This window comes from Chelmon rostratus, chromosome 9 (genome assembly GCF_017976325.1).
Source record: "Chelmon rostratus isolate fCheRos1 chromosome 9, fCheRos1.pri, whole genome shotgun sequence".
Lineage (NCBI taxonomy): Eukaryota > Metazoa > Chordata > Actinopteri > Chaetodontiformes > Chaetodontidae > Chelmon > Chelmon rostratus.
In genome coordinates, this window is record NC_055666.1 from 25322341 (window position 1) to 25347473 (window position 25133).

The 25133-nt window shown below is 43.3% G+C and overlaps 1 protein-coding gene across 2 annotated transcripts; it reads right to left on the reverse strand.

Annotated features, from left to right (window-relative positions):
* Positions 1-1726: 1726 nt before the first annotated feature.
* sec24b (SEC24 homolog B, COPII coat complex component) lies at positions 1727-24974 on the reverse strand. 2 transcript variants are annotated; one of them, XM_041943728.1, is made up of 24 exons: positions 24717-24974; positions 23377-24057; positions 22620-22769; positions 20208-20339; positions 16195-16278; positions 15405-15568; positions 14884-15068; positions 14430-14532; positions 13086-13212; positions 12874-12983; positions 12483-12595; positions 12208-12326; positions 11687-11742; positions 11357-11563; positions 10466-10589; positions 9568-9726; positions 9306-9479; positions 8541-8651; positions 8224-8399; positions 7546-7683; positions 7197-7301; positions 6461-6553; positions 5743-5846; positions 1727-2738 (listed from the first exon to the last, which is right to left on the reverse strand). In XM_041943728.1, exons 1-24 carry the CDS (start codon positions 24808-24810, stop codon positions 2624-2626), a joined length of 3624 nt encoding a protein of 1207 aa, XP_041799662.1. In that variant the 5' UTR covers positions 24811-24974; the 3' UTR covers positions 1727-2623. The 2 variants fall into 2 exon arrangements, with proteins under 2 accessions (XP_041799662.1, XP_041799663.1); XM_041943729.1 differs by lacking the exon at positions 20208-20339.
* Between the last annotated feature and the right edge of the window lie 159 nt (positions 24975-25133).

The window sequence follows — 25133 nt, forward strand, 5'->3', positions numbered from 1 at the left end:
TTTAGACTGTACCATGTTTTTATGCTTTTAAAAAACAAAAACAGACAACATGAGACTCATGTGCAGGCGCAACTGTTTGCTTTCTGCCCAGCTGGCACCGAAAGCACAACCAGCTAAAATATTTGAGGTCCCAGCTGCAGTTTTCCATGAGAACAGCAGCCGTCAGACCATGTGGGAGCCAGATATGTTTGCAAATGGAGCAGAGACCAGTTCGCTTGCTGTTTGTGTGTTTACTACAGGCAATTAGCTTCTGAGCGTTTCACAGCTCCTTCTCAAGCAGCTCGACTCAGTTAAAAAAAACAAACTGAACTCTCAGGCGAGGGTCTTCTGCAGGTCTGCGAGGTCTGCAAACTACTGGAGGGTGAATGTTTCATCATTTCCTGCTGTGAGGAAATTTAAGAAAACAGAACAAGCCCGGAAGAGCATGGGAAAGATTTTCAAGTATATCCATTAACCACACTAGTGTTTGCTGATAAGATTTCTCAACTGTAAAATGGCTCAATTTCATTTCTTCCAGTGTCTCATGGGCATAAATGTCTGCAATTCCCCAGCTCGGGATAAATAAAGTATATCTATCTATCTATCTATGTTGCTTCAGATTCGTTCCTGCCCTTCCAGGAAAAAAACAACTAGACGAAATCTGAAAGACTTGACTTGGTATCATCAAAGCATTCAAATTAAGGACACTGACTATCAAATCACTAAATATCAGCTATAAGACGGTGGTGTTGACCTGTAACTGTGATGGAGGTTAAATAATTTGCTGAAGAAATATCGTTGAAGAAACGAATGTGAGTCTCTTAATGAGGGCTGTGGAAAGGTTTGAGCTGAAGGGTGAAAGTTGAGAACAAACCAAACTCTATAAGCTTGATTTCTGAAAAGTTACAGTAATATATCTTTATTTAAGTGTGTATGTAATTTCAGACTAACTGTAAAGAAAATGGAGACAAAGTTCTGAGATATTTGACTTTAGTTAGCTGGACTGTAGATTTCCATTGAAAGAAAATATTAATTTATAACTGGACATTCTCCATAAGAGGAGATACCAGAATTTTAAGAGTCGAGTCCTCAAGTTTTGATAAAATTTTGAGTGACTTATAAGTATTGTGAAAAAGGTGATGATGTAGAAAAGATGCAGCACAGAAAACTGCATCAGGTTTAGACCAATTAAAACTAATTACAGCCGATAAAGTTGCATGATTGTCACTCAGTTTTGTTTCTTTATCTGCATCATATTTTTAATGTCATTTTGTATTGTGGCGGGGGGACGAGGTGGCCAGCCGGACCCAAATGAACACTGAGCGACAAAACTGAAGGGTCATCCTGTGTTACTTATGTAAAATATCTTCTGCTTCATCAAGTCAAACTCCTCAAATGCGATTCGACTAGCGAGTCAAAGCTCTTCCTGGTTGAGGTGAAGGTGTGCAGGAGTCATACGAGCCACTGAGACCTGAGGTGGAGGGAGCGGCGGACGATGTTAACGTGTTGAAATATGAGCGCCATCAGTCGAGGTCCCGAAGAGTCACGTGACGTGTGAGAACAGTGAGCGAGTGACATTACATCAACCCCTGATCCAGAGATAAAGGCAGAAAGCCATCGAATGAAACTGTGGGAACATGCGGACTGACTGTTTTACACAGATGCTGGGATGTCGAGAATTCAGTGTAAATAAATCCTGCTTATTTCTCACTGATGGCACCATCACATCAAACGGGCACAGTTCTGTTTTTGTTTTTTATTTAATAAGCTGATTCATAAATTATCGCACATAAAAGATTCTTTTCAATAGTTACAAAGTGGATAGCAACTTCAGTTAGCGCCTGGAAAAAATAAAACAAATGAGAAGAAGATTGTTGACAGTGGTGGTGGTGGCGGCGGTGTCGGGGGTTGGTTTGATCTCGACTAATCAGGAGTTCACACAGCGGAGGAGAGAGGAGCCAACGAGGGGGTTTCAGCATCCAACCACTGTCAAATAATATTCCCGTTACACAGACGGCTGTCGTCTGTCCTCAGACTAGCAGCAAACAAACCGGCGACATGCGTTTCGTATTCAGAGCACATGCCGAAAAACAACAGAAGGAATGTTTGTTTCTGTTCTCCAGTGTATTCAAATAGTCTTAAAATAAAAGTGAGGGAGTGAGGAGGGGAATAAATTAGAAAATTAAACCAAACAAAACAAACAGCACTAGCTACATGTGAGGCTCACGAAAACAAATCGAACTAAAACGTGTTGAAGTGGCATCTTCTTGGCTCGACTTTCCCCTTCTCTTCCCGGCAGCGATGGATGTGACGGGGGGGCTAAACGAGGGGTCGACAGCGACTGAGAGGCAGCGAGGAGCGTTTTCAATAATTCATTTTCCTTCTTCATCTTATTTCTTTCTGCACTTTAATTCTTTTCTACAACAATCCCCTCCTCCCCTTCTGATGCTCAAATCCCGGCTGACCAATGAGCTTCGAGTCGGGTGGATTTGTGCCGGAGGACCAGGAGGTAACCCACCTCGCTGAAACTGGTCTGAAGGAGCGATGGGTGACCGTCATTGGCTAACGCTAGTTTTGGAAATCCTTTTTCTGGCTCTGGTTTGAGGATTCTAGCGGCTGCAGCTTCTCTCTGTGTGATGGGAGCCTACTTGGACATTTGCTGCTGAATGTGCTGCAGGAATTCGTAGTAGGAAGAAGCCGAGTCAGACCGATCCTCCACCAGGTGCTGGAAGAAAGTAGCTTTAGCCGAAGCATCGTCCCTGCAGGAGACAAAAGAAACAAAGACGAGAGGGTTTAAGGAATCGCAGCACGTTTTTGAATTTCAGATTCTATGTGAGGCAAGAAGACAAGAAGTCTGTCTGAATGAAAGAGTTAAACTTTTGATTCAAATCAGGAACTTCCTGAGCAGAGAAGTAAAGAGAAATACAATTCTGACAAGGAATTTGAAGCCAATATTTGGTATTTGCTTTTCATCAACAAACACATGGACAGAAATGTGGGGCTCAGCGTCTCAGCAAGAGACACTTTGATGTGTGGACAGGCCGACGATTGATGGCCTACAGGTCCACCACCTCTATCTCCAGCATCAGACTCTGTGCTACGATCCAGTCAGTGCTGAGTCAGCTCAAAACACAGCTCTAACCCTACATATCAAACATTTTTGGGTTTGGAAATCAGCTGGATTCATCTACAGACTCACAAATACAACATGGTCACCACTTTGCTCTGACTAAAAGGGACGAAAACCAAAATACCTTTTCGAATTTTTAAAAAGTGCCATTTTTCTTCATTTTATCAGTTCAAGTCACTTATAAACATTTAGGTAACTCTTTCATTTAGAGCTGAAACAATGAGCTGATTCATCTATTAGTCAATCATTTTAAGTTATTTCTCCAGCGAAAAAAATATTTCTCATCTCAAATGTGAGAACTTGATGCTTTTCTCTGTGAAATTTGACAGTAAACTGAACAACTTTGGCCTGTTTGTCAGACAAAACAAGACATTTAACACGTGAGCGCTGGCAATTTATTGATGAAACAATCGATTAAGAAATTAATCAGCAGATTATGTATAATAAAGATAACTGTTAGGTGTGGCTCTACCTAACACGGTGTATAGTCCTTGAATGAGTGTAAGTTCAAAGCTTTACAACACCACATGCAACCAATAACTGCTGTAGTGTTTGCATGATATTGAATTTTCAATCATTTTAAGTACACGTCACTGCTGTTGGATCAAAACTTCTTGTTTCAGTCATGAAGTAACGATCTGCTTTTTGTATAACAGGCTGAAAAAAATCCGGTCCAACCTGTCGCATACATGTCTCATCTGTCAGAGTGATGCAAACACGCGCTCACATGCCGCTCAGTCCATTTGCACTGACATCAGCCGTCCTCCACAACAGCAGGGTGGTGTAAACATGTGGTTGAGTAACAATGGCGTGCCACAGAGGAGGAGAGAGGAAACAGAAACAATGCGTTCCCGGTGGAAGCCTTTACCGCAGCTGTCAATCAGTGACCTCGCTGCTTACTATGTGTTTATACTGGAAACATTTTTCTGTCAACCTCAGGCCGATCTCCGCTGAGAGACGGATTCCACTTAAACATGAAACTGGCCGCGCCCTGTTTCTGTGCGGCGATGTGTGGTCGACGGCGGGTCGTTCGCTGAAAACGTGTTTCAGGAAGCCAATAACAAAACATCTGCGTTGCTGTCGGCTTTTACTCATAAACAGCTGAGCTATGAGACACGCGGTCACATATTCAGATGGCTACAGGTGTGATGTGACAGTAACTTCCTCTTGATGTGAGTTGGACACTGAAGTATGGCTGCACTGAATTACTAGCTTCATACAGGTGAATCTGGGATTCTCAGTGGTCTGGTGGTTAACACACAGCCCATATAAACTACAACCCCCATGAGTGCAGGTCCATTCCAGATGGGAACCTTCCAAAATAAGACCCCATCAAAATAAGACGTATCTGCTGACTAGTGTTCGATCAATATTTACATGCTAGAATAAAGACATTAAAAAAGGCACACATCTTCCGGGGTCTTCAAAATGGCTTGTTTTGTTCGACCAATAGTCCCAAACTCAAATACATTCAGTTTGCAATGATATAAAAGAGAGAAAAGCAGCAAATTCTCACATTTGAGAGGCTGGAACCAGAGAATTATTTCTATATTTTCTTAGCATTTAGCATTAGCTAAATGGTAGCATCGGTACTGGCCACTACCTGGAGCATCTTCTAAACAGGCCTGGGTCAGTTGAACGTGGCGGTGCTGTTTGGATTGTGTAGGAGCAGTGTGAACTGGCACTAGGGGGGGTGACTCTGGGACGCCGGAGTTCACCGCCTAGCCTCCTGGAGGTGTAGTGGGACTAAGTAGGCGAAACACTGTTGAAGGGCGGTATCCACCTGATGACCCCCAGAGACATGTTCGGAATCACTGCTCTTTGGGATGTATAGAGGCAGATTAGGGCTCCAAGGTTCTTCACTGAGAATGAATCCTCTTTTTGAGCACAAGTATCTTGTGTTTAAATTAACTTGATAAACCATTTATTGATTTTCTTTCTCTCTTTCTAATCACTTCAGCATCAGCCTCCAGCTTAAAGCCGTCCTGCCTCACAGACACCACTGCAGACTAACCATTATCTCCGGCACAGAATAGACTGGAATCTGTGCTTTCCACTGTTTCCAAAAAATATATTTCTATATATACGTTCTTCATACTTGAGTAGCGTGGCATTGTAACCTGACAAAACATTTTGGTTTTACATTCCTTTTGGGTGGAGTGAAGAACAAAGTGGGCATTGTGTGGCTTCAGTGCTCGAAAAAGAAACAGAACTAAACAACAACCTGGAGGTATTTCACATTTCCTCGTCCACATCTCAGCTCAAAGGATTCATGTTCGTACGCAGGGATTACAGCAGCAGGAGACGTAAAGTCATGAATACAAACTGTTCTCATTTCTGCTGAGCTTCAATCTGAGCCTTCTGATGCTGAAGCCTCCTGAATTTGGGTCTCTGGTAACATTGGTGGTACAGGAAGTGAAACTCATTCTGCTGTTGTGATAATTTGAGGTCAGCGTTGACAACTGACAACACATTTTACCAAATTTTAAAACGCTACTTTGAAAAAACAGACAAAACAGGCTCTTTATGGGACTAAACTCCAGCATCTGGATGTTAGGGGATGTGTGAGATCACACTGGACCCTGAGTGTTAGCAGAAGTCAGATGTCGATCCAGATGTGTGGCAGTGCTTACTTGACGACGTGCATGATGGAGCTGAACGCTCTGTTGTCCTGCAGCCAGTCGAGGAACGCTCGCACCCTCTCAGACAGAGGAGTCTCCAGCTCAGGAATGTGACTCTGGGATTCATAAAGTGAAAGAGAGGAGAACCAAAAGATCAACACTGTTTTTCACTGCTGTGTGTTTTAGATATGAGGCGGATAACTTGGATTCACAGTCATCTCGGCTGCACAGCGCGGTTAACAGAAATATGCCTGCGGGCTGGACTGTGCGGTTCGTAGGTGGCTCTCGGACGCATCAACCCCCTTCTAGAAAAATACAATAAGCGGCATAAACAAGGGCTGACAGCTGCTGTTTGTTCTGGGTGTTACCGTCCCGCCCACAGCCTGGTCATGACAGAGCTTTCTAGGTAGCTGCACCGTTTGTTAGAAAAGCTACACCAGCAAATCTGTTTTGCTGTGCGAGTTGTTTTTTTAACAATACTGAGAGAAATGCAGCCCTCTTACTGTAAATCTGTGACTCACTTTCAGGGGGAATGTGTGCAATGCTGCATTGCATCATTCATGCAACGGCGGGGCGGTGGTGTGTCGCATAAAAATACCATTTGCTTGATCGTGGTCATTTCCTGCTATGTTGGATGAAACTCCGCCTGATTTTCAGCTACTTTCCACATGACAAACATCACACTTTCAAGCGGCAGCTGCTTACATGCAGTTTTGTTTGTGTAACTGACCATGTTGGGGGGAATTGAAGCGTAGTTGGGGCAGCCCAGAACGTCTCGGATGAACATGTCGTTGCAGCATTTGCCGATCCACAGATAAAACACCTGCACAGAGGGAAACGGAGAGCAGCGTTAGTACAGTTTCTTAATATTCCTGACACAGATTAAATCTTGGTCTTTAAAATATTAACAAACAAGCTATAATATGAGCTAAAAGGCTCAGAAAAACATCCTTACGTTTAGTTTAGAGAGTTAAATGCTCAAAAATTTGCATCTTCAAAAAAATAAACCAAATAAATAAATCTAAACTAAATCAACAGCATCACAACTAGAACACATCATTTTAATATCTGCAACAAACGTTCAGGGATAAAACTGTTCATAGCTGATATTTCCATAGATTAAATGTGCTTTTCCGAAACTACTACGACTCAATATCCTCTGTATTTTATTTTTGTCAGGGTGGAAAACCCTTAAATTAGATCATGTGGCACAACAACAACAACTGGGCTGTAACGCTGCTGTTATCCTTCCAGCAGGCCAATAATAACACTGCACTTGCCTTTAATTTACTAGAAGAGGTTACAGAAGTTTACGATAATCTACGTGTCGAGGCAAACAAGACAACTGGACATGTTTGTGGCGAAGGAAAAACAGCATCTTCGAAACATCCGACACGCTGAGAAAAAAACCCTTTAAGGACGGCATCCCTGATGAGTGCTATGAATAAATACGAAGGACATCTTACGTAGCCGCAGTCCATGAGGAACGCTCCATCTCTGCTCAGCCTCTCAGCAGACAGGTGGAGCAGATGAGGTTGGGGAACCACTGTGTCGTTCAGATGCAGCGCCCCCTGCAGGTGTAATACAGATGGTGCAATGGATCAGTTGGAGGGCAATCAGGTTTGTTCCATTTATTTATTTATTTAGATATTTGAAAATAAGTTTAATTCATAATAATTATTTCAGTCGCTTAACAACTGACACCACAAACAGTCCACCATCAGCTCAGTCCTCCACTCCCCCACTTTGAATTCACTTCGCTGACTCATGAAACATAATTTGGTGTAGTCATGTCGAGCCTTGTCGGTGTGCTACCTGGTCAGACATGTTGTCCAGCCGGTACAAGTCAGGATGAACCATTCGCATCAGCTGCTGCAGCGGCTGCGTCTTGAACTCACACATGGCGAAGACCCGCTCGTCCAGCCGCGTGCTGGTGCCTGTCCGCAAGGCTTTCTGAAAGGAAACAGAAATCTTCTTCAGTGTGTGCGTGTGTGTTAATCTTTAATTACGTTTCATGTGTTGACATTTCGCTCTGTCCTGTTTCTCAGCACTTCACACTTGGAGTTTTCGGCTACAGAGCAGCAGATGGAGTTGAATCCTCATTTACTGTCTTTGGATTCGAACAAACATCTGCTTAAGACAGACCTTTATTTGACTGCTACACAGAGCAAACGCTAATTGAAAATCATGATATCGTAATGAGGGTGGATTCAACTAAGGCGTTGTCTCACAGACCGACAGGAGTGTTTGCCTCAGATGACACAAAGGGTGTGAGGCTGTCTGCAAGTGGACACACCCTGGATGTATGAATGAACAAGTCCTGGGTGGATGAATACAGTCAGTGAACATATAGACGTCTGTGCGGCTGTAAAGCTTTTATTAGTGTGAGCAGTTCGGATTTTAGGATGTGTAACACCGATTTAGGGGTGGATTATTGGGTGTTAGTATGTATGGGTGTGTGTGTGTGTGTGTGTGTGTGTGCAGCAGCCACACCTGTTTGAGCAGAGACAGGATGTAAACGGGGAAGAGGCGCATGGCGGCGGGGACGACGAGGCCAGACTGCTGCAGGTTCGACACGTTGCTCTTGTAGGCGCTCACCAAATCCACCACCGCGTTCACCAGAGCGTCACGAGCATCTGACAGGCTGGACGATATCGACCTGTCGATAGCTGAAACACCAACACGGAACAGATTAGGTTTTATGTTTCTCTGTAAGCGTTTTCCATTTTTTCCTTTTAGAGTTTCTTAACAAGTTACAGCGATGTATTGAAAAAGATTGTAATGGCTGAGGGTTCAGACTACAGACTCACCCATGTTGGCTAGCAGACAAGTGATGGCCTGAACATCAGCTCCGGCATACACATCACTCAGCTGGTTGACCACAGGCAGACACAGAGTATGAACCCGGATTCGCCTTTTGCCTACAGGGACAGAAGGACGACTAATGAGAGACAGTAATAATCTTTGCAAATACCATCATTACGTGTTCATGCAGATATTTGTGAATATAGAAATATTTGTAAAAACCTTTATTTATCAAACAGACTGTAACTTTTTTAGCAGGTCTGACTCAAAAGTGTCACGTCAGTTTTAGCTTTGCTCACTGACAAACGCAGATTTTCCTCATCGTGATCTAACCCGCAAATTCCACCAGGCGCGGCTGCAACGAGTAGCTAATCACGGACAATGTTTGTGATTCCACTAGAAGCGCTGCAGTGCGTTTCAGAAATGTTGGAGAAGCGGTTCCCTACTCTGCTCCGCTGAAAAACTGTGCCTACTTTATTTTTGACAGATGTCGCTTAAAAACTGCAGAGAGGCAGAAATGACACAGAGAATCTGGCCAGTTGTCAAAATAAAACACCCCAGACTCTCAATCACATCACAAATAAACAATTAAAAAAGGCAAAAAAGAAACCACTAACTATGCATGGTAAAATGACAGAATCAATAATATCAGAGCAAGTCAAGAAAACGAGACAGGCAAAACGGTCCACTTCTAAAACGCCTGGTGGGGTATGAAGCGCCGCAGCCGTGCCCGGTCGAATCAAGTCGTAAGTGTGTGAGCGTCTGTGTACCTTTACTGGAGGTGTAGAGCAGAGCAGCCTGGAAGCAGGCCAGGGACGAGTCTGCCAGAGAGTCTTCAATTGACATCTGGACAGCGAAGGCAGAATCTGGGTTCACATTGGCCAGGGACAGCAGGTCGGTGGAGCGCACAAAGAAGTTACCGTGGAACGTATGGATGGATAAACCTGAGGGGGAGCAGAGGAGAAAAAAAGGTCTCTGTTTTCTGTTTTGTCCACTCCCACAGCGTTTGTGTGACTCCTGTGACCCAGTTACCTTTAGTGCATCGTATCCTCATGACCGCCTCAAAGCCGATCTTCCTGGTGAGGTAGCGCTCCAGATCTCTCTGGAACTTCTCCAGCTGAGCGGGGTTGTGGATGTAATGGAAGGAGGGGTAGTAAAAGATGCTGCCCGCTGAATACTTGGAGATACACGCTGAAGAGGAGGAGGAAGAAAGGCGTCCTGAGTGATTCTCAAACTTTTTCTGTCATGCAGAAAAGTCCCAAAATAAAATCCCAGATAAATCGGAGCATGTTTAGCATGTTAATGTTAGCATTAAGCTATTGGGAATACTCAATGGTAATTCTGATTATTTAAGGGGGCTCTGAAAAGTTTCTATCTTGCTCCCCCTGAGGACTACTGCTGTTGTCATCTTGGATTAACAGTTTCAATGCTTTGCAATTATAACCCCTCAATTATGATCCCTTGGTCCACAACTGGCCGAGAGGATCAAAGATAGATAGATAAAAGGATAATGCTGCCAGAGCTGTTTGAAAAGTTTCAGCTGTTGTTTTAATGCTCTCTGTGCCATATTTCTGGCCCTCTACTAGAGCTTACTGTTAGTGTTGTGAGTGAAACCTGAGTGCAGCTGCCTACCTGTGTGAAGGAGCAGCCAATCAGCTTCTCAGATCCACAACTCAAGCACAAAGTTTCTGTTTGATACTCAACACGGAGATTTTCAGTAAAAAATCCCTTTAAAGTGCACCTGAGGCTGATTCAGTCATTAGCTTTTGACACAGCCTGTCACTAACAAAACAGAGATAAGCAAATTCAAGATATTTCACTCTTAAAGTGTTGAGCCTGCAGATAAAAGGCTGACCGACAGACAGACAGACCTACGGCCGGTTTGCGGCTGAGGAGATGGACACAGAGTTGAAATGTTGAGTGTTCTTACACAGCGAGGCGAGGTCAGCGTACTGGGAGCTGAGCAGGAAAAGATCCACACCAATTTGTTGACCTGAGCAGTCCAGTGCGAGTTTCTTATAGAAGTCCGTGGCCGGGCCGAGGTGCTGAACTCCCTGTGAAAGACACAGACAGGAATGCTGTGAGGACGAAATCACCATCATCAGGTTTAGGGAGTTCTACCCTCCTTCAAGCCTCCTGAACTATCAGACACACTTCAGACTATCATTTTTGTTTTGATGATTTAAGTGTTCACAAAATGATCTATGATACGCAGACTGAGTGCCTGCAGTGTGTGAGCATGAGCAGTTGCTTTGCTGGATTTGTCAAAAGTATGTCTTCCTTTATTTCCATGTTTGTTCTTCAGCCCAAAAATCCTCCTGAAATCACAGAAACCAAAGAGCAGAAAATCACTTTCCCTCAGAGAGAAAGCACATCTGTTCTGAGTTTGTTTTATTCAGGGTTTCTGGAACACTGCTGTAACCTCTGGGCAATTTATTCAGATCAAAAATAGAACACAGACGATGAAGATCAATAAATCACGGCCCTGGGATGACAATAACACAGAATCGAGCTGGGCACTGTCCACGGATGAGACCCAGCTATGACGTTGTGGTTGGAGATAACAAGGAGTTGTGGCTGGAATATAAATATAACACATTACTGAGAATTCTCGGACAATACATATAAATCCACACGCCAGGGAGGTTTGGAAGAGTCATTTTCTATCTTGATTTCATGTGTGGCTTGGTTTGGTTTTTATGTTCATACATCGCAGGGAACGCAGCCCCACCCTCATTTAGAGGTCTGTTTGAAAAATGAAATCTGCCGGTCAAATGGTAAAAGACGGCGGTCCACATTCTAAAACATTTCTCACTCTTACCTTCGTGCTCGAGCGCTGGTTGGGGTCTTCCCTCGACTGCAGCGCGCCGGCTCCCAGCGTCGGCAGCTGGGTCTGAAACACTGTCACGCGGCCCCCGGTGGGCGACATGAGCTTGAAGGCGGCTTGCAGCGCCGGGCCGAGGGCGCTGTGGGTCTCCCTGCTCTGGCTGAACATGGCCGGCAGCGACGTCAGCAGGTCCTTCACCAGCTGGAGGAGGGAGAGGAGGGAGAGATCAATTAGAGAGAGGGGAGATTGAGGAAACGATTAGAGAATAATGAAGGAAAAGGATGAACGAGTGTGATTACATGAAGTGTTACAGTGGTTATTTACCTCCTTGCTTTCCTTTAGGTTCACCATTAAACTGTCATGAGACGGTATGAAGACGTCTGGAAAGAGAAAAAAAAACACAGATATTTGAATTTATGACAATTTTCATGAAACTTCCAGAGTATTTTAAAGTATTTTAAAAAAGAAGGAACTCAAATGATGGGCTTGTACCTGCAAGTTTTTCTACGATAATAACTTGCATTGAATTAAATACATTGTTAAAGGAACAGGAGAAATCATTACATGAAGGATAAATCAAGGAAAGACTTTCTGGAAAGAAATCTGTAAATTAATTCATAATAAAAAAAATCAATACAAATCATCCTTTCTCTTCAGTCAGTTGCTACTTTACTGGTCCTCTAGACTTTGTTTATTCCTTAACTAGCTGCACAATTTGTTATGTGTTGTTATTATTATGTTAATTTTATTTTTTGACACAGCTGCCACCTTCTGTAAGTAGTTAAAAATCAAAGTTCCTGTCCTGAGAGTGCAATCTAAAGCCTGATTTCAATGAGCAAACGTACCATCTATGTCCGACACCACCAGCATCTGCGGCTGGGACAGTCCCTCCTGCAGGTTGTAGAAGTGGATGGTGTTGTCAAAGGTGAGGAAGCCTACCCTGGTGCGTGTATCCCCCGGCAACCTGGAGCACATAACAAGCCTGTGTGAGAACTAGTTCAGGTGGACAGAAAACCATCAGCCGTTCATGACCATCTGCTTATTTGCCATCTTTGCCTTGATCTGTTTTTGAGGAAATCACACTAACAGTCATTATTGTTATTATTATATCAGCACTCACTTGTCCAAGTTCTCCAGCAGTGAGTCACAGAAGTACTTAAGGTAGCCCGCTTCCACAGCATTGTGAGACACATCGAGAACAAATAGGTAGACCGCTGGCTGAGGAGGCCGCAGCTGAACACACACACAAGGTAGAACACACACACACGATGATTGAGGAAGTTTGTACAGTCTTAAAACAGCTGACAGAATGTAATATATGTGCACATTAGTACATGTCAAATGTGAAGTCTGTAAGATGTCTTCATTAAAAATTGAAGTTCATTAAAGTTGCCTCCAGATGTTTCAGCAACAAGACCAGACTGCCCTCTAGTGGACAAATAATAAAACTACATGGAAACGCCACAGGAACAGTCAAAAGTTTAGGGACAGAAGAAGAAGAGGCAGCTCACCATGTAGTCTGAGGAGGCAATGAACTCCACAGTGGAGTTCTGGACCTCTGGTCTCTTATGGGGCTCACCATACGACCTGGTGACCGGGTTGTACATAAACTCATCTGGAACTGAACAAGAACGAGAAAAAGATGAAATAATAAAACAAGTATAGGGCACTGGATCATTAATATTACTTTCTGAGCCAGAATGACTCAGGACTGGACTCATACCATCATTGACCCGATAACAGAGGTTGCACTTCCACCTGCGCTGGTCCAGGAAGGTGACAAATGGATTGATGTAGGTGCGACAGGAGCGACAGCGCACTATCGTGTTGGACGTGATCACCGGTAACTGCTGCAGAGACAGGAAGAAGAGAAGGAGGAAAAAAGGGAGTTTTTTCGCGTTTTGTCTCAACTGTAACCTTTTCAAAACATTCCTCTACTCTCACCGCAGCCGGCGACTGAAGAGCAGCTTTGTTTCTGTTTCTTGGGGAATGTGGAAACTGACAACATAGTCTTTGTTTGACCCACTTTTTGTATCTTCTGTTTTTATGACTGTATGACTTCTCCTGCTGGTGTACTCAGGTCACCTGAGAAGCTTCTACACTTTTTCGTTACAGTGTAGGCTGTTTATTCTTCAGACCACTCGATAGCTACACTCTATATTGTCCCCCAGATTATTTTATACTTTTATTTTTAACCAATTTCTACCAATTTGCCAAACACTGCCCCACATTTTACAAAAACTAAATTGTGTCCAAGTATTTTCATTTTATTTAAGAACAAACGTCTATAATTCAAACTAAATTATTGCAAGTACCGAGGTGTGTAGTGTGAAACTGGAGAGTGGTGTAGTGTGAAGCACATGGTGAGTGTGAAACCTGCATCCACCAGGTTACACACATCTACAATGACAGCAGTAGTGACGGAGCACTGACGGCTGTTGCAGAGTCTGAACCTGCCTTATCGCCAAGTCCATTTGAGACTATGGATGCACATTCAAGGTTGTGAATCTGTTTTATTGAGTGAATATAAATCAGGAGAAAAATCATTTTATTCAATAATTCCCCTGTGGATCCACTTAAAATACACTCGATCCTCTCACATCTTTTTCCAGCCTACGACACTGTTAGAACACAAAAGAACAGCCAAACCACGTCTACGCTGCTGCTTTCCAGCGACTTCCAAACTTTTACAACCATTTGGCTGGTGTCAACTTCCTACTCGTTTCTCGAACGGTTTCCCTGGTCTCTGGCAGTTCAGACCCCCCGACACCACATCGACAAACACCTCTATAAATACACTCACTCATCATGATTCTCCTCCATCGACAGCAGACTCAGCTCAGTTTGTTTGTGAAATAGTATTTAAGTAATAATTAACAACTATTTCATATAAAATCACACAATCTTCTTTTGTATAAAAACCAAATCACCTCAAATACTTAAAGCTAATTTAGGTGCAAGACAGTAGCTGAGTATGGCAAAAATCACCACGGACAAAAGTTACATAGGGATAACCTTGCATGGGCCGTGTATGTGATGCCTGGGGGTTTTAGGCAACAGGTCATACCTGTAAGTCTCTGAACGGGTGGAGGAGGAGGCCCAGAGGGAGCCTGGCCTTGTTGAGTAAAGCCTGGGTCTGGGGGATGCTCGTCAGGGTACACCTGAATGTTCTGATCAGCAGAGAACACATGCATGTGATTAGACAATGCCAGGGTGAGAGATTCACTGTATGTGAGAAATAGATAACGAACGAATTCATTCAAATAACAGATATGAGTAAAAATAGTAAGCAATGTTTGTAACACCTCAGTTATTGTAGTATTTTTGACTCTTTTACAACTTAATTGCTACTTTAAAGTTCCTAAGATCTTCGAATTTTGATGTGTTACAGTTCATGACGTCACTCACTTTTACATATTTATATTTTTCCCTTATGTGCCAACAAGCTAGTTTAGTAGATTATTTGGTGGTAAAATAGTAGAATGCATCCTAACAATTAAGACTCCCTAAACTTTGCTTACTGTGGACTACAGTTGACCTTCTTGAGGTCTGGGCTGAGGTTGGGTTCGGGGGCTTCAAGGGGCCTGGGGGGCAGCAGGTTCCTTTCCTGCAGCAGGTTGACCGGCCTCAGGGCCTCCACCTCCAGCTCTGGCACCCCACTCAGCCCCCCCAGGGCCGCAGACAGCTGGGACAGGTTTGGGAACGGCTGCAGAGGAGGGAGAGAGACATAACTGCTGTTTATTGACTCTTGTGATAAATCAGGGCCAACATGTCAGTACAGCAAGACACTCCAGCTGCAAGAGAGGATGAGAAATCAGTCTAAGAGCCAAACTCACAGCTACACTGCAATGAAAAGATCAGTGTGGAGAAAAGGTTTCTGCAGCAACTATATGAACAGTTCGCATCATGTTGTCATGTATCAGGTTATATGCATAAAAAAAAAACTTGAGAATCAGCAGACCTGAATCACTGACATCTGGAGTCTTCACTTGCAAATAAGAAACAACTCTCAGCATTCATTTCATTCCAGCTGTGGCCTCACCTGGGAGTACTGCTGGTAGCTCGACTGGCCGTACAGGTCATGAGATGGGGAAGAGTCAGTGTGGGAGGGCGGCCCCTGCCTATAGGCTGGCTGCATGCTGGGGTAACCATAGCTACCATAGGGTGCGGTCTGGTTGGTCATGTCGTTGGAGGGCGGCATAGAATCTGAGCAAGAAGGAAATCACCATTAAAGAAATCTGATGTATGTTTGGAAGACGGGGGGGGTTTCAATATTTTAACATGATTACAGCAGTGATCAGTGTAGCTGTGTAGTGCATTTTGGAAATATAGCATTTATGTGGGAAGTGTGTGTGTGTGTGTGTCCTATTTTCATCAGAGGCTTTTACATAATTTGAGGAGTGCATCTCATCATCCTTTGACTGCAGAAAAACATCTCCTCTCTCAGATCTCCTGCTTGGTGAACATTTTATTTTGAGGGAGAAAAGTATTTGGTTATTCGGCTTGTTGTAATTAGTTTATATTGTTCTGCATTGCTTGTCTATGTTTTGCTGTCCCCACTTTCCATCAAGCTGTTAACCTCCACTGCTTTCGTATCTCCCAGTGAGCCATTTGGAGACTTGAATGAGGGCGTGACTATGTCGGAGTCTATCTGTGATCATGGCCGCATAAGAATGCAACGTGATACATTTACTCTGATTAATACATGTAATGTTACCAAACGTAATCTACTCTGTGAAGAAGAGAAACATTAAGAAAAGAGCCCCGTGTGTGATATATTTGTTTGTTTGCCTATTATTTAGATGAAGAGTGTGTTTGGGATTAAAACACACCTGGATAGTTCCCCCCTTCCAGGGAATCATAGCTGTTGGGCACCGGAGAGGCACTGCCAGTAGAGGAGGAGGAAGTGTCGCCACCTGAGAGAGGCAGAGAGAACGAGGGAAAGAATTAAAAACTGAAAGAAAAAAGCAAAGACTGCTGAGAGGACTGGAGGAGTAAAGAATGAAATGAATGTAGATAAAACAAAAAGAAAACAAAAGAACAAGAAAGAAGCAAAGCAAAATGGGAGGATGAAAAAAAAAGAGGGAAGGTCTGAGACTGAAGGACAACAACTGTAAGTGAAGTCAATAAAAACGACGGAAGGAGGGTCAAGAAAAACAAAGGAGCTAAAGAGGAAAAGAACAAAAGAGGAAACATTAAAGAGACTGAAAAGCAGTTTGTTTGTTTGGCCATGAAGAGCGCTGTGTTTGGGCTCCCTCAGGCCTCTGAGAAAGAAGAGAGAGAGATGAGGCAGAGTGAACACAGGAGAGAGATCACGATGAAAGGATGCACTTAAGTCTTGAACAAGCTAGCATACGAACGTTTGGTGGACAGCACAGGCCTGAACCAGGACGGAAAACATGGACAGAACGGAGGACAAATGAGGATAGAAACATGAGAGCAGCAAAAGATTATAGAGATTATGTGATGGGTCCAGAATGGCAGCCATTATTATCATCTCCCCCTCTCCAACTCTCAAGTCTTTCATTTGCTGTTTTGTACTTTGGCTGATCGTCTCCATTCATTCACTCTCTCTCTCTCACACACACACAGACAGACATGTTCACTGTCTTTCTCCCTTTTATAATTTCTAATGCACATTTCTTTTTAACCCGCCCCAAGGATGCACACAACGCATGTTGGTGAGAATCACTAAATGTAAACTGTGGTGGGAATTTACAAGAAAACTCCACAGGTGATTGGTGGTGATTTCCAAGAATGTCTAAAACCCACAGTCCGATTTGAAGCTGTGTCTATCAGGGCATCAGTGGGTCAATAACCACAACATCCTGGTTTGACATGTGCTCCCACTATCTCTCTCTGTGCTCACACTTCCTGCGTGATTCGCTCCTGTCCTCTATCAAACAAAAGCAAAAAAATACGGCAGATAAGTTGCATTATGGTCTACTGCAGCTACTGTTTTCCCTCTCACGTCCAATAATGAATAGGTTTTCAAAAGGATTACAAGTGTACAATATTTGAATGAAGCCATTAATCCATGAGGGCCAAAAGGAGGGATCAACGACAGCAAACCAAGACACGACAGGCCGCTGGCACGGAGCTCATTGGACGGGACGGGATCCAATTATCTCCGACTAAATCGGACCAGCAGACTACTGGATTATCTGCTCTGGAGGAGGAGGGCACCAGGACAGCTTAGCCTTCTTCCTCCTCCTCCAACATTCTTCTGACACCTCCTCCTCCTCATCTCCTTTGTTCTGTCAGCTCAAACATTAGTAGAAAGGATGCTGCCCAGGGGTTAGAAGAGCAAAGCGAGACTGTTCATAGACTGTTCTTAGTAAATGTTGTCTTGTAATTCGGCCTAGCATTCCTTTTTCTTCCTCAGATTTTTAGTCACAAGCCAGCATTGCTTGCCTCCAGGCTTTTGCCTCCCCTGATTACTGATAATTAAAGGTCCAATCAGACTGTGGCTGACAGGATCCCCCTCTCTAATCTGTTTCTCCCAAGTGACACTGATCTGATTATCTACAATCGGTGTGAACGGGGAAAAAGCTGCATGGCCTCTCTAGATTTTCCTCGGGATCAAGCGTCTACATTATGTGTTACAAGATGAAACATGTGCTCGATCAATCAGCTGAGGCTTGCCACAGTACTGCCATGACAACAAGTACATCTTATGTCATTCTAGACGATGCTCCTCTGTTGGGTCCTGGTGTCAGGGTGACTCAGCAGGTTTGGAAAAGAGGACACAAGAGGACAAAGCAAAGAAAAATACTGTATGTGACTTTAATAGATGGCTCTACTTAAAACTATTATTATTTTTCATTGCAATACATTTGATGTTTCCAGCTTCACTAATGTGGGGATTTTCTTTTCTTTTCTTTTGTGTATTTTATATTATTGTAAACTTTTGGGCTTTGGACGGCTGGTCTGACAAAACAATGTGATTATGTTGCTTTGGGCTTCAGGAAATTCTGACCTGCATTGTTCACCGCTTTTCATAGACCAAAAGATTTATCGACAATCAAGATCGTTAGCTGCATAAGCGCTGATTATATGTAAGTTTGAATACATTTATTAATATCACAATTCCGATTCATCCAGAAGGCAACAACTGGTATTTTGTTGCAGCAGACATCCCGTGAGACTGACGAGGGAGAATTAAAGGGGTCACGTGGGAAAAGCTGAAAGTTTCTAATTGAGAGACGTGTAAATGAGTCCTAAGTGCGAAGACAAAATCTTCAGCCGTTCTTTCTCATGGGGAGCAGGCAAGTCAGCAAACACATGCACAGAGAGCCTGGACCTACTGGCAGGGGAGTGGCTATATTTAAAAACTTGTTAACCTCTGGCTGATGACACAGCTCCTGAGGGACAGTGATCAGCAGAACACCTGAGTGATACATAACACACATACTGTATGCATGAGACTGAGCTCAGCACAGTACAGTATTACATGGTCCAGATATTTAACAATTAAAAGAAGTTACTTTTTCCACACAGAATACTTCAATCTCTCTTAATCAAATCACATAATTAAGTTTATCCTTATTGGCTGTAAGCATGCTAATGCAATTTGAATGTGACATTAATGTGATTTTAAAGTCAACATATTGGTTGACATTAAAATAAAGTCAAGAGCACTTTTGAGGTGGAAACTTTTAGGGATGCAACTAATGATTGTATTTATTAGTTAGCTTCATTGGAGGGCAAAGCTCTCTGTTTCAGCACCTTGTCTCTCTCTCTGTCTGAAGGTTATTCTCTTCATTATTTTTGATTAAGCGAGTAATTAGTGTAACTGGTGTCAGAAAAATAATGAAAAATGCTCATCACAATCTTCCAGAACCTTCACATTGCCAGTTTTGTCTGGCCATCAGTCCAAAGCCCCAAAATATTCAATAAATAATTAGAAGAAACCAGGACAAGCAGCAAATCCTCACATTTTAGAAGCTACGACCTAACAATTAATCTTAAGATATTAATCATCTGTCATTAATCATCTATCATAATCAGTGATTAATTTCCAGTCGATCGACTACTTGTTTCAGAACTGAACACATCACAACAGTCAAGTTTCAAAACACATTAGTGTGAGCGAACATTAGATAACAACCAGCTCATATCCACAGCCATGAGGTTCACTACCACCTGGGTTCTTCAGCTGTAGGCCACCCCGGAGTAAGAACACAACTCATTGATTTTTTTTCCCCCATCAGAAACCACAGCTGGATGTCTGCTGGTAATGAGTTGCACTACAGACAGATCATCATATCCCAAAGGCCACTGAGTGAGACAGAGCTAGACAGCATGCAAGGATGCCTCCTTCCATAGCATAACAATGAAGATGAGCAGAATCTGGCAGAAGCTGTTGAGGATAAACAGAAATGCTAACCCACTTACCTCTCACCTTTCTGAGAGACAAAATTTCACGTCAGTTTTCAGTGATGGAGCAACAGAGCAGAGTACACACAGATTTAGATGATGATTTAGTGCCAGTACTGATGACTGTGAGGGGGAAAGATGGTGAGCACTGGGTGAACTTTGGAACAGTGTTGAGGAGGCAGCAGGAACAGGAGGGAATCTGATTAGCCTATTAGAAAGGGGAAGGTACGAATGATGAGCAACAAACTGATAAAGCGTGTTGGCAGTGACAGATGGCCATCAGGCACAGAAGAGGAAGATACATGGGTAGGGAATGGAAACACATCAATGATAAACATGATGGGTGCAGCCTTCTTCTACTGAAAGGGTAAGGGCATGGGAAGGTTCAGGACAGAGCTGAAGGAGTTCATGGGGAGGTTGAAAGTTTTAATACAGGCGTCAGTGGGAGGAAAAAGCTAAAGCAGACCTGCTTCCTCATCCTCCTCCTCCTCATCATCATCATCATCAGAGCTGGATGACGAGGGGGCTGTGGCTGGGCCTGAGGTGGTGGCAGAGGCAGAGCTAGCTCCACTATTAGCAACATATCCATACTGCATGCCTGTTGGAAGGGGGGAGTGGGAAAGGTACATAAGAAAACTGTCAAGACTGGGTAATCGACAGCAGACAGGGCGGCGGTGGTCAGGCAGTAAATTTCATTCCATGTGATGTGTGTCTAAGTGTGTGTGGTGTGTGTTGAAGCCAGGAACTAAATTCTTCCATTAACTGATAGTAGCTGGTGGTTCCTCCAGTTTGTCAGACAAAACCGTCTGCTAATAATCTTTACATTATTGATAATCTTTGTTTTCATTCACGAGTTACAGACCCTCCAGCAAAGTTGGAGAAGGCTCTGAGAGAGGGTGAGAGTGACAGTTTAATCTTCGACAACGTGTGTTGCTTCACATAACTCTATATTCAAGTCTACATATGAAACCAGTGAAAGGCCAACTATCTGTGGTCCAGACCTGGCGCCCATTTGAAATGTGTGGTGAACTAAGAAGTGCAAAATACAACAACGAAGACCCCGAACTGTTGAGCAACTGCAGACGTACATCGAGCAAGGATAGGAAAGAATTTTCACTTTCAAAACTTAAACAATTAGTGTCCTCAGAAATGGTGATGTAACAGAGTTAAACCGGCCCCTGTTCCAACTTTTTAAGTGCTGCAGGCATCAAATTCAGAGTGAGTGTTTATTAACAAAAAACAATAAATTTTAATTTGAATATTAAATATCTTGTCTTTGTATTGGATTCAACTGAATATAGGTCAAAATTGCATTCTGTTTTTATTTACATTTTACACTGTGTCCCAGCAGTTGTATTTTCATATCATCCAATCGTGGTTACTCTCGATCACTGATAGGTGATCTGATCGCCGGGGGTGGTGGGACTAGAAGGGCGTGGGGGGAGTTATGTCACAGCACGCCAGTGAAATGCCAGCATAGATGACTCAGTCTTAGTGTCAAAGAAAACATCTTGTATTTGGGGATATTGTATTGTGGGTTGTACCGAGATGCCAAAGGTGAGCCTAAGGATGTTACACAGCTTAACCGCAAGCCATTATAAGGCGTTTATAAAAGAGTGTGAACGTTTCACAATGTCTCTCCAGCAATGGCTCCCTTTAAAAGGTTTGTGTGTCTGTGCTTGGCATTATCTTATCATCAATATCACAATCCAAAGCATATCCATAATGTTAACTTGTCTTATGGAGCGCAGAGCAAGGATTTGGTGAGCATATAAAAAGCAGCAGAAACATCTCTAAATTCACAGTAGGGTGCAGATTCTAGAGATTATTTTCTTAACATCTTAGCTCGTACTCAAAATCGCCTTGTCTGTGTGTAGGTGTAGGAAAAACCCATCGTTGAGCATCCCTTAAACTGTCAATATAAGATCTGACTGCCAATCAGCACAAACCTAGGTGAGACCATGCAAAGCTTCACCAACTGGTCAACTGGTTTTTGCAACTCAAATTCTGATTGAATGCAGGAGCAGCTGATGCACAAGCCCTTTGGTCTGAACCTGCTATGATAACTAAAAAAAAATCAAAAGTCACAACCAAAGTGAATCAGCAGCTGGCTGATGAAACCCGAACTGAAACCCTCACATTTGTATAGATACACACCTGCACATTTGAAAGTGTGTGTGTGTGCAACACATTACACTTCCAAAGTGCAGAAGTGAACACGTAAACCATTCACATACATGTGCACTGTAAATTTAGAGCAGGATTTCGAATATTTAAACTGTACATCTAAGCACAGGCTCAGTGAATTATTTGGACCAGAAAAGACAAAACCCAGACACCAGAGCACAACAAAAGTAATTTTTCATATAATTACCTTATTTTTAACAATCAAAGCAAGTTAGAAAAACAACCAAAATGGAAAGATTAAATGAAAGGACACCAACTCAAATGATAGTGTGTGTTTCTACTGCAAGCAGTAAGACAATTCTGCAAGCAGTAAGACAACATTTCATGTTGTCCTTTTAAGTATAAAAGGGTTTTTGATCTCAACATTCACTTATAGCTACAATTTAAACTAAACTGAAATTATTCTTCTGAAGCAGCTGCAATGCACATTTTGTCTAGAGGGTAAACTTCACAATGGCAGTTTGTCAACTTCCATGTTCCACCTACATGCAGAAATACACATACTTTACATATATACATACATACTCAGATACATGAGGCCCATTGCTAACATTCATTTGTTAAAAGATTCTCAAGCTAACTTTACAAGGTGCTGTTCATCAGTACCAGCAGCAATGTAACAATGCTGAGTCATCCTTTTGTGTGGATCGTGTGAGTCCTAAATAAATTAAAATTAAAATCTCATTGCTACCTTGGCGGTGGCCCGGTGAGGAATGGACTGAAGTGGAGGGGGTTCCTGAGGGGGGTCGGTCCACGTCTGCACCACCACTGCTGTGACTGACCCGGCCGTAGGAGTCATAGCTCTGAGAAGCCAGATGGCTTTGGTCATAGTGTTGGTGGACTGTGGTTTGGAAAGAAAGCACAAATAATAAAATGGTAGGAAATTTCCCCCAGGAGAATTAAAGTCTGCGTAACCAAAGACCTGAATGAAGGCCGATACTTAGGAAACACAAGAACTACAAACAGCATTAAAAGTTGAAACAGACTTCGGGCTTCGGGCAGTCTTCTCAACCCTACAACTAACTTTCTAGGAATACTGAATGATTATTGTTGGGTTTCATGTGTACCAGTAGGTTTTGATGATTCCTCACTCTTCTCTTGACTAAGCACAAATACAGCTAAACAGTTGCTCTCTTTTAGACAGGCCCACTCAAGGTAAGTAAAAGATCATTAAGCAATAAGACATTAATTCTGTAGTTAATTTGAAAGCTATATTAAGTGACACACACCTGGAAAAAACAAACGCAAATTCCAAAATCACCAAGTGCTGGCAAAAAAAGTGTTCGACTGATACCGAAAATGTTTTTTAAAGGTAAGATTGATGGATACAGCTAGTATACATCCCAACACCAAACACATATACTGCTCTGGCATAAACATAGTGTTTTAAGGAATGTGAAGGGAAATTTTCACTTTCTTGACAGCTGCTGTACTGTATTCACACATACCTGTGCTTCCTTGGCCATTAACCGTTGGTACCAGCTGACTAGGAGGAGCCACACTGTACCCAGGCTGCACCGCTGTAGTGGAGGCTGGACGAGAGGTGCTGTATGGATGTAGGGGTGCACCCATGTGGGTTGGCATGACTCCAGGCGTGGAGGTGCTCTGGGAGGAACTCAAGGTGCCGTACTGGCTCGTTCCTGGCACAGATGGGTACGAAACAATTGGGTAGAGGGGAGCTCCAGGGCCGCTAGCTGGCGCAGGCACCAATCTGGGCTGCTGCTGCTGCTGCGGTTGGGAGTGCTGTGCTGGGGCAGTGTGGTACGGCTGCTGTCCATAGTAGGATCCTGGAGTGGCATAAGGTGGATGCTGCCGCTGGTTGTACTGGGCATTTGATGGTGGTGGTCCTGAAGAAGGGAGGGTGGCATATGGCTGAGAAGGAGGGACAGAGCTGGAGGGAGTGCTATATGGAGTGGGTGCTACATGATGCTGAGGGAGGTGGTGCTGTTGCTGCTGCTGTTGCTGATGGTTGCTCTGGTAGTAGTTATCGCTGTGGGCACTGTTCGTAATGGGTGCTTTGTTGGGAGCAGGAGTGGAGTGGGCAGGGATGGTGGGGTAGCTCTGTTGTTGAGGTGGGGCTCCATAGCAGCCTGTAGGTGGATACATTGATTGGTATGTCTGAGCTGGACCTGGAAAGAGGGAGGAGGTGGTAAACTTAACGCTCAATTAGCTTGATGTCAAAAATAATTATATTCTACTTCTACTGTCACTGTGTAAATCAGGCAAGTAGGAAAAAGCTCGCAAATAAAGTACTGAGCAAAGGTTAGCAACAAGCTTCATCTGCAGCTGTTACTTCAGCAGTGAGGGTTAATACCCAGCTAGCTCTCAACTGAAAAGGAATCCCTGACAGCACAGCAGCAGCCATCACTAAAAAGTATATTATTTAAATGTACATTTTAGCGACTTTTTGTTGATCAAAGCTCCAGTATAAATTCGACATTATTGAATAATAATGCGCAATCTGACATACAGCCTTCGTTTTACGTTAGCTTAATAGCTACATATTAGCCGCTATATCCTCGGGGTTTCAATACCTAAGTTAGCTCTTAAGGAAGCTAAGGTTAGCAACAGACTAGCTTTAGCTGAAACACTCAGTAAAAACACAGTTTTACCGGATTTACAGGTCGCTCTCCCCCTTAATATATAATATTACTATTATAATTAATACCAGAGGACAGTTGTACAAAAAACAATTTAAAATCACCAGCTCACAAACTATCTGACATCAAAGAGAGTTAGCATGCTAACGCTAGCGAGCCGGCTAGTCGCTTCATCCGGCCTGCTTTACCATTGTGGTAGGGGGGCGCAGCTCCACCGTTCGGCGTCGAGTTCTGGCTGTAGCTGACGGAGCTGTTCAGGTTTGTGAAACCCGGCGAAGACATCGCTCGGTCCTCCCGTCTTTACGTCCACAGATACACGGGATGATAAATACACATGAGCTGCACTGTCCAAAAACCTGGTTTCACCTCAGAAATGCGGCAGAGGCTGCTGCCGGTCAGTGAAGACTCGGGCAGCCTGGCCAGGTCCGCTCGGCTGAGAGCTGAAGCTTCCAGTCGGGATGTTGAGGATCTTTACTGACTCCTGGTACTGTCACTCCCTCTTGTGGATCTTCTCTGCAAGTATATATAATTTATGTATTTCACTTACCAACTCTGTTATTTCATTTTTTTTATTTTACATACTGACACATTTAATCCATTTTCTA